Genomic DNA, 15,326 nt, shown 5'->3' on the forward strand with positions numbered 1-15,326 from the left:
GACATCAGTTGTGAAATAAAAAGAAGAATTGTATTGGCCAACAGATGCTACTTTGGTTTAAGTAAGCAGTTTAAAAACAAAGCCACATCTCGTCAAACAAAAATAACGCTCTACAAAACACTGATACTACCCGTGCTGATGTATGGCTAAGAAGCCTGGGTACTTGCGCAAGCAGACATGGCAGTGCTTGGTGTGTTTGAGAGAAAAATTCTTCGAAAGATCTACGGACCAATCTGCGTTGACGGTGAATATCGACGTCGCATGAACCACGAGCTGTATCTGCTGTACAACGACATCAATATTGTTAAACGTATCGAGATGCAGCGATTGCGTTGGCTAGGCCATATCATAAGAATGAGCGATGATGACCCCGCTAAAAAGGTGTATAAACACGGACCCCTTGGCGGTGCACGCAGAATTGGCACGCCAAGGAATAGATGGCGCAAACAAGTGGATGATGAGATGAAAAGGCGCGGTATTCCAGAAAGCGAAGCAACAAATAGAGAGAATTGGAGATCTTTTCTTAGTTCGGCCTATAGAACAAATGAATTACACAGAAAAATTACACAGTAAAATTTGGATATAGCGAACAACGGTTATAAGAAACTACGTTTATAGCTAACAAAGCTTTTGTTTCCAAAGATTTTTTCTTAAAATTTGTACACACATTCAGCTTCTTGAAACGACCACGATTATAACGAACAAAAATTGTTACCTCGCGATTAGAATTTTTTACAATGTGTTAGGATTTACAAGACCGCTTTAAGGCACAAGGGGATAGCGAAGAATTTAAGCACTGTTTCAAATATTTTAACATATGATATTTAAAAGTAAGCTTAATTAAGAATTTTACAGATGAACACGTTTATAACGAACGCCGGATATAACGAACAAATTTTCTTTTTCTTATCCCGTATTCTCATTTTACCTATTTTATTCGTTCCAACCCAATGAACGCGGTTAAAACAAAAGAAAAACGGTTATAATTAGCTAAAATACTGATCCGCCAAAAGATTTTTATAAACATTGATGTGTTTAAAATATTGATTCGCGAAGAGATCTTTATAAATATTATTTTTTTAAAGGACCAAATAAATCACGCAATCATGATCCCTAGTTAAAACGTATTCGGACTATAATTAAAAATGTTGACCACAGCACGTCAGTACATTTTTACAAATCATGGTGAAAAATTCTTTAAAGAAAATGTATTTTTAGTTAAAATCGGATGCTTTTTGTGTTTAACCCAGCAAAAAAAAAGTCCTCCCAAAATCATGGGTTTTGTAAGGGATTTTTGGCAGCCGTAACTACTCGCAAACCCCCTTTCTTCCCCATTATTTTTACAAGGGCATGTCGCACTCAGTTTGTAGTTATTTTATGACCACTAGAATTACTAGTTATTCTTTTACAACAGTTGATGTAGAGATTTTTTTTAATTTCATCACACTTCTTACTTTTATTTTACTTTATGTATTTTATTTCGCTCGCTGTGCGAGTTGAACACACGAACCCTCTGATTTCTAGCCAAAGACACTACATACTATGCCACGCACACGAACATTAAGGGTTGCTTAAGAACTTAAATGTGCAGTGCACATGTGCCCCACGAAGTGTTATTTTTTAATTAAAAAAACTCGCGTGCCGACAGTGAGCGTTGAACACACAACCCTAGGATTTATGGTCGGACACACACTCACTGTGCCACCGTCCTCATTACTTAGTGAGGAGCAAAGTAAGTAGGTTTGCCTTGTAATTTTTTTACGAAGTATCCCATTACTTTTCAGATTACTTTTAATGCGAAAAGAAGCTTGTTTACATTACTTTGTAATGGGTTACGTAATGACTAATGGATCCGAATTTTTCCTGGGTAATATTTCCTTCACCAAACAAAAAATTAAAAAAAAATATTTCTTCTGCAAGAAGGGCACCTTCAAAAAAGTGATATAACTCAAAAAACGCAAAAAATCGCACCTTCGTAATTATGTAGATGATTCAGAACCCTTTGCTGAAGATATTTCCGGTGGCAGAATTTCAGACAAAGTTGGACAATTTTGTAAAAGTCTATAATATAAAACTATAATTTTGTAAAAAAAATTCTTATGTTGTATCCTATATGACGATTTTTTTTCTGCTGTAACAGAAAGTACACACCGCCACCATTCCACTGAATATCATATCTATGTTCTTAATTAATATCAAACTCTTAAAAATTGCGTTTAAATTCTTCTCTAAGTTTAAATCTTTTTGAACATTTTTAATTTTGCCTTGGAAATTTTGATTTTAGCTTCGAATTATACCGCGAGTTTTGAATATTTTTTAAAACAAATTCCTCATCCATAGAATTTGACATGTTCTTTCTTCGAATCAAATTAGAAAACTCGCGTTATTAAAAGTACAAAAATCGACTTTTTGCCTAAAAACCTATCCAAATTACCTATAGTGCACAGGTCTTAAAGTGAACTTATCCGAAATTGTGTGTAATAGGTACCAGAAGGAGTGGACAAATATAGTCCATATTCGAACCTGATCTATATCTGGTAGATTAATTAGGATGTGTAAAGTGTGGATCAAATCTGTTACTCTCTTCAAGGCTTATCGTGCGCACAATATTTCCGAACATATTTGAACTTTTATGGGGGGAGGTACTTGAAGGAGTGGACCGAACTTAAACTTATCTTCGAACTTAAAATATGTTTGGACAAAACATTACGAAGCCAAACTTTGGACCGCATCGGCTGATCCGTTCGAAATTTATCTTGCGCTCCAACCACTGTACACGGTGTCATAAGGTTTCTTTTTCACCTTTCAGGCTATTTTTTCAGGAAGTATGGACTTGCCCCTAATGAAACTTGTACCGTCGTAATGCGAGAGCAGGTCCTAAACTGAACTCTTTCGAAACTTTGTGGGGAGGTACCCGAAGGAGTGGATCGATTGAGCCCATATTGGTACTTCATCTAAGTCTGGTAGAAGTTTCACGATGTGCAACGTATGGATCAAATCTATTACTCCCTTGAAGAGTTATCGTGCGCACAAATTTTCAAACATTTTCGAACTTTTGTGGGGGAGGTACCGGAAGAAGTGGACCGATATAACCCATTTTCGAACTTAAACTAAGTTTGGACAAAATATTACGAAAGCCCAAATTTGAACGGAATCGGTTGATCCGTTCGAGAGTTATCGTGCGCTCCATCAACTAAATCAACTCCAAATTGCCTGAAACGGATTTCGTCCAAACATACTTGGGGTCTAAAACCATTATTTCAATGAGGCAGATTTTGGCCGTATGAAAGTGTATATACCCACGTTAGCATAAATGCTGAGGGTATAAAACAAAATTTGTACAAAGAAAACATTTTCCAAAGGACTTTAGAAATCTTTGTCAGTGCGGGAACTTTTTCGTTATTAGGACAATATTCCGTACAGGGTACTGGCGTGTTTTTTTATTATAGTCCGCCCTAAGGTTGATGTTCTGGTCGGGGATTGAACCGCAGACCTACTGAATCCAAGGAGGACGTGTTTATCACTCCACCAAGATGACTCACTTCCAGTCGTATGCACCTAATTGAATATTTACCTTGGTTGATACCGCCTTATAGTCCAGGCATTTAATTTGAAATCAATTTTACTAAATTTATTACTATGTAGACAATTTTAATGACGAACATCTTGTGCATACATACATAAATATAAATAATTATGATGAAATTATGTACTTTTATCTTCCGTATTGACGAAACAATTTACTGATTCTGTTAGTTTTACGCATTGTCCAGAGATAAAAATACCACCCACCAGGTTTCTTGTATGTGCGCCTCTTTATGAATCACATCGCAAACAAGAAATACCTAGCATTTTAGCGCAAATTGCTACGCTCGAAACAAAAACAAGAGAAAGATATCCCGCAATAAGAAACTGAGACAACTGAATCCCAACGATGTGATGTGTACGCACAAAATAATGTTGTTTTTTTGATTGTCAAGGTTATTAACAGAAATACGAAAATTTCCGCAATTTGCGCGGCCAGTCGGTCGGTAATGATGATTTTTTTGTTCTGCAATGTATGGCGAAGAGCTTTATATTTGCAATATGTTGAATTTGGCCGGTCGGTCTATTAGGGTGGGTTGGTGGTGCAGTGTTGTTGCACAAAAGTACATACATACAGATGTACATTAGAGCGACCAAAAAACAAATTTTTTTAGAAATTTTATGGCGATAGGTTAAAGTTAAGGCGTGCCAAACTAGCAATCTTTGTTTTCATATTAATTTGTATGAGGCGCAAAGGTCCATATTCACGATAAAATTTTAAAGGCAGCAATTATGGTTCAATCGATGAAAAAACTTTACTGTCTATAAAACGATTTCTACAAAATTTGCGATGATCGGTTTACAATAACGCCTGCCACATGACCGATCTTTATTTTGCCAAAGGCGGTTTTTCACAAAATCGCTCTAAAGGCAACAATTGTTTTGCAATCGATGAAAAAATGTCTACTTAATTGTTGTGACTAAAAACTAATCCTACAAAAATTATGAAAATCGGCTTGAATTTTAATGTTAGGTACATTATAGAGCTCAAATTACCTATAATTTGCCATATATGCAGATTGGAGCAATATAATGTGGTCTCCCTATTAAAGCTGGACAACATAGGTGAATTGTACAGGCCGATGATTTTTAGGTAAAACTACTACACATGACAAGAAGCTGTTTCTCAAGTGCTCATCATCAAAATAGATTCCGGAACATGCATATTATCAATCGACAAATCTGTCGAGAGCTGAACCAGAACTGTCGTGGAGGCTCCTGACCTATCAAACATCTTATCTGTTTAAGGATATAGGGAACACTACCCTCCAAACGTGTTTTAAACCTTTTATAATCAACTATACGTGTAGACGCCGGTCGTTAGTACAAATGTAACTGGTTCTGCACTATAAAAACTTTACCGGTTTTGTGCAAATTTCTTGCTATTGGTCCTCAAATAATATTCAGTCAAATCAAAACATGGATTTTTGTTGAAAAATTTTCGTGACTGTAGGGAACCTCAAATATCAAATTAGTTGTGTCAAACAAATTATCTATAACCCTAAAAATGTCGAAAGTCGGGGGTACCGTTATATGGGTGCAATACCTAAACATGGACTTACAGGGTGTTTTTGTAAAAATGCTTGCCTGTCACACGAACCGTTCGTACTAAAACGTATACGTTCAAAATTTGGTTCTTGTAAAATTTTACGAACCATTCGTTTTTATCTAAAAGCTTTCGTCTATTTCATAAAAGCTTTTATATTTCAGGGTTTCCATGATACTTATTTTGCGATTTTTGCATAGGCATCTGCACGTAAAATGTGTTACTAGATGGCAACTCCCATAAACAGATGACAAACAAAAAATAAGAAAGAAAATGTAATCAAATTTGTACAAAAACAATTGTGATAATATGAAGAAACGGATGTACATATTCGCGTGTGCTTCTATGGAAATAAATAAAATTGTATTCCCTTCCGGTTTTCGTGTGTTTTGGGTCATTTATTACTCAAATTATTTAATTTTCATTCAAAACGATGGGTATTTTCCATTCGTTTATTTTTGACGTATTCGGTCGTCGGATTTTGTTACGAAAACCAAAAAATTACGAAAATAAAAAGCTTTCATTTGTTTGTCACACGAATACAAACGTCAACCGCTATGAAAACCAAATTGTGTCTTCGTTCATGAAATCGACGAACGAATGGGCAAAAACTTTTTACAAAAACACGCTGTTAAGGTTTACAATTTTTGGTGGAGAATTTGCGTAACAGCAGTGAACTTCAAATGTAGAATTGCGGGTAATTCAGTCAAGAAATGTAGTTAAAATCTCAAACTACTTAAACTCGGGAGGTACGGTTATATAGGAACCATACATAAGTGACTGCGGGGAACCTTAAATGCCAAATTACGGCATGTTCAGTCACAAAATGGAGCCAAAACCCTCAAAATACCCAAAAGAGGGGGTACCCATATATGGAGGCTATACTAAAACATGTCTTATAGAACAGTTTCGTGACTTCAGGCAACCTCAAAAGTCAAATAAAGTTTAGTTTATTCAAACAAATCTAGCTAAAATCCTCAAAATATCGAAAATCGGGAGGTACCGTTATATGGGGGCTATACCAAAACATGGACCTATGTTGACAATTTTTAGTGGAGATATTTCGTGACCACTGGGAACCTTAAATGTGAAATAACACATTGTTCGTTCAAAAAAGTATCTAAACCCCTCAAAATTAAGAAAATCGGTAGGTACCTTTATATTGGGCCTATACCAAAACATGGACCTATCTTGACAATTTTTGATGGAGAAGTTTTGTGACTGCAGTGAACTTCAAATGTCAAATTGTGGGTAGTTCAGTCACAAAATGTAGCTGAAGACAAAAAAATATATCGCTGGAAACCGGACCACAAAGAGTAAACATTTCCAAAGGAACTGAACTTTTGAGGGTGGTATCCTAAGGATTAAACCGATATGTCTCATTTTGTATTTAAACTAAGTTTGGACAAAATGTTACAAGTTCCAAAGTTCGGAACAAATCGGTTGCTGTCGAACTTTTGTGAGTTTTTGGATGAGACAGACAGTACGGGTTAAAAGCTTGTACCGCTTGGTCTTTCTTCGGGTAATCGACCAGCAGGGATATGGCGAGCGGCTGCAGCAGTGATGATGTCCTTTAGCACATCCTTTCCGCTACCCGAACATCAGAAGGATTGGGCAGTTCTCTGAAGCGGTGATTTGTGAACTCTCTGAAACTTGGCCAATCAGCTTTCCTATGATTGACGAACGTGCGGCGTTCAGAGGTGATGAAATCGGGTGGTCTGCTAATTGAGGCAATTATGGGGAGATGGTCTGATCTAAGGGAAATGACGGGTTGCCAGTAGGCCTATTCTGTAACTTTTATCGATTAAAAAGTTGTTAAAATTTCTTTTGTTTTTGTAACAACTACAAAACAAACAAATGAAATTGTTGTAAAATAAACAATGAGTAAAGTTGTTAAAAAGTTACTGAATAGGGGGGCAGGTCAAGTCATTTGTCAGACCAGCCCCCTTATTCAGTAACTTTTTAACAACTTTACTCATTGTTTATTTTACAACAATTTCATTTGTTTGTTTTGTAGTTGTTACAAAAACAAAAGAAATTTTAACAACTTTTCAATCGATAAAAGTTACAGAATAGGCCTACAGGCTCTCAATTCTGTTTCTATGAAAATGTGAAATGAAAATTTGTATAAAGGAAATAAATGTCAAATGAAAAAAAAATTATAAAGGAAATATATTTCATTTCAAATTTTCATAGAACAAGAATCCAGCCCCAGGTGACACGATGGTTATGTCTGGCGAACTGTGACACTCTCCTCTAATTCTGGTAAGGGCGTCCTCATTGACCGTGCAAAACGTAGAGCTATCAATCTGCTCAGCCAGCGCTGTAGCCCTCTGGTTGGTTCCTAGGGCCGAATGCCACATCTCATGATGAGCATTAAAGTCCCCCAGGACCAGACGATTATGACCTTCCAAAAGCGGGCTAATGTCAGGCTCGTAATCTGAGATACAGCTATTTCTCGGCGGGATGTATACGTTCAGCAACTCTATCTCGGCAGTTCCACACCTTACTGCTATCCCCATACATTCCATGTATGGAGATAGGTCTGTATTAGACAGACTGGTGCAATTGGAAAGCTAATCCCCCACATCCACTTCTGGTGCGATCCTTCCTTAAAACGTTGTAACAATCACAACGTTGTAAGCTCGTTGTTGTTGAGCTTGGTTTTTTGCACCACCGCGACCTTGATGTTCTTCCGACTCATGAAATCTACTATTTCCTCGATCTTACCTCGGAGTCCATTGCAATTAAAGGATGTATTTTGCGAGATTGGGACAACAAAAACTGGTGATAAATGCTGTGTGTGCTGTTGCTGTCGTGGGGTCTGCGGGGGAGTTTCGTTATCTGACGACGACTCACTGGGGACTGTATTCACGCAGTATGCAGTAACATAGTCCCTGTCGTAGTCCCTCACGTTGACAAGTCCAGAGAATCTCCTTAGATGCACATACTCCTGACATCTCGCCGAAGTTTGGATATGGGTGAAGATGCAGATGGGAAAAACTGAGCTTTAGAGTGGAACATACCGAGTTTTAAGTTGGGTTAACTAAGCTCTTTAAAGCTCCAAGTGAATAGGAACACAAAGAAACCATCGATTTGGTATTTTTTGCATTTCTTATTTGAGGCGCTAAAGGCCTGCGTACATAAGCTGCCTTGCCTGCTTACCTTGCTTACTTCTGATAAAAGAATAAAAAAGAAAAGGGCAACCCAGTTTGAAATTTGCTCGGCCTTCTTTATTCTTTTATTTTTATTATGTCAGAAATGAAGCAGGAAAGCAAGGCAACCAGGCAAGGCAGCTTATGTACGCAGGCCTTAAAGGCCTAGGTACATAAGCTGCCTCGCCTTGCTTGCTTCTGATAAAAGAATAAAAAAGAAAAGGGCAACCTAGTTCGAAATTTGTTCGGCCTTTCTTATTCTTTTATTTTTATTATGTCAGAAATGAAGCAGGAACTCTTGTGCCAGACACTGAAAATAACATATGAAAATATTTTAGCTTTTAGGAGAGAGCGGAGGTGAAGGAGCTCCCTTTCTCCCTTCTTACCCATAAGCTGGAAACATTGTCATGAAAATTTTCATAGTCTGGCACAAGAGGAAAGCAAGGCAACCAGGCAAGGCAGCTGATAAAAGAATAAAATGGAAAAGGGCAACCCAGTTCGAAATTTGTTCGGCCTTTCTTATTCTTTTATTTTTATTATGTCAGAAATGAAGCAGGAAAGCAAGCCTTAAGCGCCAAAACGGCCTAATCCACAGGTTCCATAGCCTGTTTGATTTTTTAATCATGTGGCTTAACGTTTTGGCGCTGAGCGCCTCATTTTGACCATATTTATTATAAATCGCAAATAAACATTGGATATTTTGACGGAATATTGTTTTGAGGACCAGGATGTGAAATGCTGGGATTCCCCTTTTTCTTTTGAATATCAAATTACATTAAGTCTGTGATTGAAAGTTGATGCGTACAGGTGTTTGTTCCAAAGTGGCTCTGTCAACAAAAAAACACAAAAAGAGCACGCAAAGTTCTTTCAATTCAGGACAAATTAGAACTGATTAAAGACCACAGTAAAAACATTTCGACCCGCGCGTTATCAGAAAAATATGGTGTTGGAAAACAAACGTTCCGTGATTTAATCAAGGTATTATTATTAAAGCCTAGATCCATGGCTCCCAATGGTAAAGGTGTAAAATATTTTGAGGTTGCCTGATGACTGGCAAAAATGAGCGTCCACACTATCAAGCAACCGATTGTTTGAGCAAAAAGGTCAGTCAAAACTGATCGTATGTAACCGGCTTTACAGCGACAGTTATAGATGGTTTCAAAATGCGAGTGTAATTTTTTCTAAACTTTTCCCGGGCGAATTTTATCGCTTTGAAAAATTAGATTAACCCCCTGTTTTTGTAAAAAAAATTTATTCTTCTCACACGAATTGTCAAATTTTGTAGGCCGATTTACTCGCTTTAGCGCAAATGTGGAGCGCTGATTTTTTAAATGAGGAATTCTTAACGATTTATGGAACTGGTATACGAAAAATTAGGTATACATGCCTTCGGCGGCCTGAGCTATGAATGACTAACCCCCTGTTTTTGTAACTATTTTTTGTTCGTTCGTCTCTACCATCTGACCATCTACCGTATTTATTGTGTTACGTGAAAGGTGTTGCAACTTTTGGTACTTGTTTACTGTACCTTTTTTGGAACTCCTCAACATTGTTTTCCTTTTTATAGTTTTTACAATCGAAGGCAAACCTACAATGGGAGTACTCACTATCACCTTATGATTTTTCCTTCTAGAGGTTTTCTCTTTACCCACAAATATTTTATTATATTAGCTTCGTTCCAGTACTTTTTTAATGGCAAAAGTAGTAAAAGAGCAAACTGTCAAATTTGCTCTGAGAACACATATTTTTTTAAAAAGTACAGGAACGGAAATTATAGTAAAGTTATTAAAAATGTCAATAATAAAACAATGGCAGACGTCATATAAAACATAAAATAAATATTCGTTGTTACGAATTGTGATTTCAAAAGTATTTCTGAAGTTATAGTTGGAAGTCTTTGCTGATCATTAAGAAATAAAAGAACGAGAGACGTAGCTACAATCAATACAAATCTGTAACACCCTTGGGATGACAACAAGCATAGAAAATCATATTTAATAAAAGCATCAATTCCCCATCCAGCCAATTTGGCGCTGGCCCAGATATATTTTGGAGACCTAGACAAAAATTCCAATCAATGTACGCGATTATAATGCATAAATATGCACATATATGTTTTGTGTATATAATATGAAAATAAAAATCATGTTAATAATTCGTTTAGAGATTTATTGAAACGTTGACTTTTCCACTATTCAGTTTAAAAACTATCATCATTAACATCAACAGCTAATTTTCATTATGTTATTGGGCCACAAGAATGTCCTTTTTCAATTGATTTCACATACAAGCTAGCTCTAGCTTCGTGGGACCTAGAATTATAATGAAATGTAAATATCTTTATGAAATAAATAAATAAAAAATAAAAAAATAAAAATTTAGCATTTCAAAGTTGCATTCATTTACTGCAACACCAACAGGATCCACTACATTATACCGTGTCAACACCGGACATCGGAAAATATAAGATGTGTTGGATTTGATTGAATCCAACGAACTATGAGCAGCATTGCATTCGGATGTATCATGTAGTTGAAATAGGATCCGCTGGGATAGTCCTATCCTTTCCATTCTTTGATGTTAGTGGGAAAGGTAACATGTGACGTTTGCGTAGACTCATTGGGCTTGGCATAAGCAACATTTATTCCACCGCGCTTATTCTTGTAGTGAAGGACAAGAGCAATATAAATCAAATTATTGAGGCGGAAACGTGTTCAGATTTGACCGTACAATTTGACCGTTCCTATAGCAACGTACGATGCTCTTCAAGAAGGTAGCGTACTTGAGGATATGTTTGCTGATGGTTTCTTACAAAATACAAATGAATAGCCTTGGTCACAATTGCCGCAGTTGGACTGTAAGATTGAAATTATTAAATAATTATGTGCTTTGCTGAAATTCTGTAAATACATACCATCAATTTTTATTAAACGATTCAACAGTTATTAGCGAAATATGTATCTTGATATAATTTAATTTGCTATACCATTATTTTCTATTGACGATTTGTTTTAATGTTTATTTATTTTTCCTTCAAAAATATGTCAAATATTCCCTTTGACAAATTTCCAACTTTTTACACAGCCAAATTTGTGTAGTAGAAAATAGTAGAAGAGAAAGTCATTTGATGCCATTTTTGATTAAAGAGAAAAGCAAGTTTTGCAACTTTTTGTAGTACAGGAACGCATTTTGGCTAAAAAATTGTAAAAATAGTACTAAATAGTACTATTTTGCAGGTTCTGGAACACAACTATTGTTTATCTTTCTAATTATTAAAATTTTATAGAACCTGTTTGGAAACAAACAACCTTTCCAATTCTTTTTAGATCCATCCCTGGCTATCATTAAAACAAATAAATACCCATTAAAGTATAGTACACATTGACAAGCAAAACTGACAGTCATCGAGGTATATTTCGTGAATATCAAAGCCTAACTGAAAATTTTCTTTTGTAATCTCTAAATAATGCCATATATAACGTATTTCAAACATTTTTAGCTAAATAAAATTTGTTATTTGCCGGAAAATTGTCCTAAAAGTACGTTGACTGTCAGTTTTGAATGATAGTGTGTACTCCCCTTAAAAAACCATTAAGTTTGTGAACCACTCTAATGTCCATATTTTCTTCCTCGTTTATAAATCTCTTTCGTATTTATTTCTCTCTGTCTCTCTCTCAATCACAATGGACTGTTTTCTCCAATGATTTGACAACTCCGTCGAATTGTTTTTGTTTCTCAGTGGATAACACTCTGATAAAAACAGCTGTTCTTGTTTTCATTGTGCAGTGGAATTGTCGCCGGTTGTCGTTGTTTGGCTCAATGACGTTTCTTTTGATCTTGTTTTTGTTTTCCATTTCATATTTTTTGTTAATGTTTGACTGGGTTGTGACGCTGATCTAAATTTAATCACATTGTGACGTAGACAAAACTAAATAGAATGGGTGTGTTTATATGTTTGCCTCCCCTAACAATCTGGTTGTTATGTGCTGAGTATATTTCTGTATGCACGCATTGCTGAGCAACAATGAAAAGACCTGCTGTCCGCCAACCAGCCACCAAGATTTGTTGGAGCCACTGAGTGTGAGTATGATGTTTTGTGGGGGCCAAGTAGTGAGAGCCAAACGAATCATTCATTCAGTACGATACTCTTCGTCCACAGTGACAGTTTGTTTTTCGCTTGCGCAGACAAGTCATACGGTTGCAAAGGAAAATACTGCTTGAACAAATCCAAACCCCATTGTTTTGCTTGTTGGTGGAGAGAGAGGTAAGTTCATAGTGCGGTGGTGGCGGGAGACTCCAAACTTGCAAACCATATGACATTGATGGAGAGCACAGTACAAACATCTATGGCAACGAGTATTATTTAACAACTGTCATTTTTGCCAATGTCATTTTGGTTTGCTGCTGTTTGTTGCCTATTCCATAACCAGCCACTGGACTATTGATTTTTTGCAAAAATCAAAAAATTTATTTGCCAGTTTTTTGGTTTGTGACATTTTTGTTGTTGTTTATAAGGTGTAACAAATTCTCTATTTTGTTTTTCAGCGTTTTTTGGTTTGCAAAAACGATAACAACAACCGATTGAGATTGGCAGCGGTGCTGACCCCTACGAAAAAAGGTGACGAAATTGACTTGACAATAAGATACAGCAGGAAGCAAGAATCCTAACTGGTGGCGTCAAAATGTCTCAAACACAGCAAGAACAAAAACCACAACAGACAACCCCTGCAAAAAGCATTCCAAATGGCTTGAAATTTGTATTTGGCGGTGGAGCCGGTATGGGTGCCACCATGATTGTGCAACCTTTCGACTTGGTTAAGACACGTATGCAAATCTCCGGTGCCGGCAGTGGCAAAAAAGAATTCCGCAACTCTTTCCACTGCATGCAGACTGTGATAAGCAAAGAAGGTCCATTGGGTTTGTATCAGGGCATTGGTGCAGCTTTGTTACGTCAGGCCACATATACCACCGGTCGTTTGGGTATGTTCTCGTATCTGAATGACGCCTACAGGGTCTATTTCAACAAAGATCCCAATGTATCGGCTAGTATGCTGATGGGTGTAATTGCTGGAGCTTGTGGTGCCTTCATTGGAACGCCTGCTGAAGTTGCTCTCGTGCGCATGGCCTCTGATGGTCGCCTGCCTTTGGCCGAAAGACGTAATTACAAGAATGTTTTCAATGCCTTGGCTCGCATTACCAGTGAAGAAGGTTTGGCCACTTTATGGCGTGGAAGTCTTCCCACTGTTGGTCGTGCCATGGTGGTTAACATGACACAACTTGCCTCCTATTCACAATTCAAAACATACTTCAGGAAGGGACCATTGCAAATGGAAGAAGGTATTAAATTGCATTTCTGTGCCAGTATGTTGTCCGGTCTATTGACCACAATTGCATCCATGCCATTGGATATGGCCAAGACACGTATCCAAAACCAGAAATATGTAGATGGTAAGCCCGAATATCGTGGTACCATTGATGTCCTGGGACGTGTGCTGCGTCAAGAAGGTGTCTTTGCTCTCTGGAAGGGTTTCACACCCTACTACTGCCGTTTGGGTCCACACACAGTGCTGACATTCATCTTCCTCGAGCAATTGAACCAGGCCTATTTCAATTTTGCCGCCAAAAAGGATCTGTGATTGTAAAGCAAATGAGTGCCGTCGCCATCACCGAAGGGCTGTGGGCAATTAAATCAAACACACAAATATTCTGTTTTATAGACAAGATTTGTATATCTATGTAATGTAATTGTAAATGTAACGAGTTCCAAAAGAAAATGATGAAGAAGAAGCAACAAATTTAAACGACCTCGTTCTGTTAATTGTTAAAAAAAACCTGAAAAAGAAGAAAAACTAATGTTAAATGAGATTCTAATAATAAAGCCAATTGAAATGGAGGATGTATTAGTTAAATATTTAAAATGTTTGTTGTTTTAATTTGCATATTAGTTTCCCTTCGCTGAAATTGAGTTGTTTTCACAATACCAAGCTAATTGTGACTAAAGATGCTTGCTAATTGCTTGTGAAAAGGCAAACACTATTCACGTTAGTGTAAGCGTAGCTAGTGTTGACTTTCTCTATAATTGTTGGTTACACCATTTCCAGTGGAATAATTGGAATTGGCTTTTCAGTCAATATAATAGGTTTTAATACAATTGTTGTAATTGAATCACAAAGAATACCATTGAAACCGTGGGGGTTATCATGAATGAAATTTACCCGTGAGTTTTGTTTTTCCGCCGTTGCAACTTAAGGGAGAAAGTGAAAAATTCACGTGGAATTGCCGTTCATGATAACCCACCGTATGGAAGAGATGAAATAATACTTGGTATCTAAATTTGATATAGCGACCGTCTGAGTAAAGCGTGTCCTCTTCAACAAGAAGGATAACGCTATATTTACCCAAATGGCGTTCAAAATTAAGATATCGTTTAAATTTTAACGATTTTTTATTTCCGTTTAAGACTACACCATTTTCACATGTAATTCGAAGAATTTCAGTTGTAATTTGATTATTTCATTTGAAATTCGAAACATTTCACTTGTAATTTGAGAATTCCAATTGAATTTCGAATTATTTCATTTGTAATTTGAGAATTCCAATTGAAATTCGAATTATTTCATTTGTAATTCGAATTTTTCCATTTGTATAGGATGATATTATACATGATTTCTGAAAATTTTCAGAAAATTTACATATTTAACAACCGAACATTAATTCAAAGCCATCGGGCCAAAAAAGATGAATTAAATTATAACAATTCATTGTATGTTATCACTACTCAAAAAAAATTTGACAATTGTATGATAAAAATTCAGAATAATAATAATATAATAAGGAATATAATAAATTTCTCTATGTACATACATATGTATATAGAATGTGAGATCTGGGGTAAAAATGACAAAACCTTTTAACGATCACATAAAAACTCATTAAAAGTAGGAGAATAAAATTAAGTTAAGTGGCATATAAGTCGTTTTGCATAAATTGTCGGGGAAACATTGAAAACTTTCATATTGTTGGGCAAGATATTAAAAATT

General features: G+C 36.4%; 1 protein-coding gene and 1 long non-coding RNA gene across 3 annotated transcripts; one reads left to right on the top strand and one right to left on the bottom strand.

Annotated features, from left to right (window-relative positions):
- Positions 1–10,439: 10,439 nt before the first annotated feature.
- Positions 10,440–12,374, bottom strand: LOC141389828 (uncharacterized). The gene is made up of 2 exons (XR_012409185.1): positions 11,201–12,374; positions 10,440–11,141 (listed from the first exon to the last, which is right to left on the bottom strand). It is a non-coding gene; the product is annotated as an uncharacterized lncRNA (long non-coding RNA).
- Positions 12,024–14,204, top strand: LOC141389827 (mitochondrial 2-oxoglutarate/malate carrier protein). Of its 2 annotated transcripts, none has more exons than XM_073961991.1 (3): positions 12,024–12,366; positions 12,425–12,550; positions 12,832–14,204. In XM_073961991.1, the coding sequence occupies exon 3, from the start codon at positions 12,969–12,971 to the stop codon at positions 13,920–13,922; it is 954 nt and encodes a 317-aa protein (XP_073818092.1). In that variant the 5' UTR covers positions 12,024–12,366; positions 12,425–12,550; positions 12,832–12,968; the 3' UTR covers positions 13,923–14,204. The 2 variants fall into 2 exon arrangements, with proteins under 2 accessions (XP_073818092.1, XP_073818093.1); XM_073961992.1 differs by having other exon boundaries at positions 12,064–12,366; positions 12,425–12,771.
- Positions 14,205–15,326: the final 1,122 nt, after the last annotated feature.

The sequence above is a fragment of the Musca autumnalis genome, unplaced genomic scaffold (assembly GCF_047663935.1).
Source record: "Musca autumnalis isolate F117 unplaced genomic scaffold, ASM4766393v1 scaffold_1, whole genome shotgun sequence".
NCBI classification, from domain to species: domain Eukaryota; kingdom Metazoa; phylum Arthropoda; class Insecta; order Diptera; family Muscidae; genus Musca; species Musca autumnalis.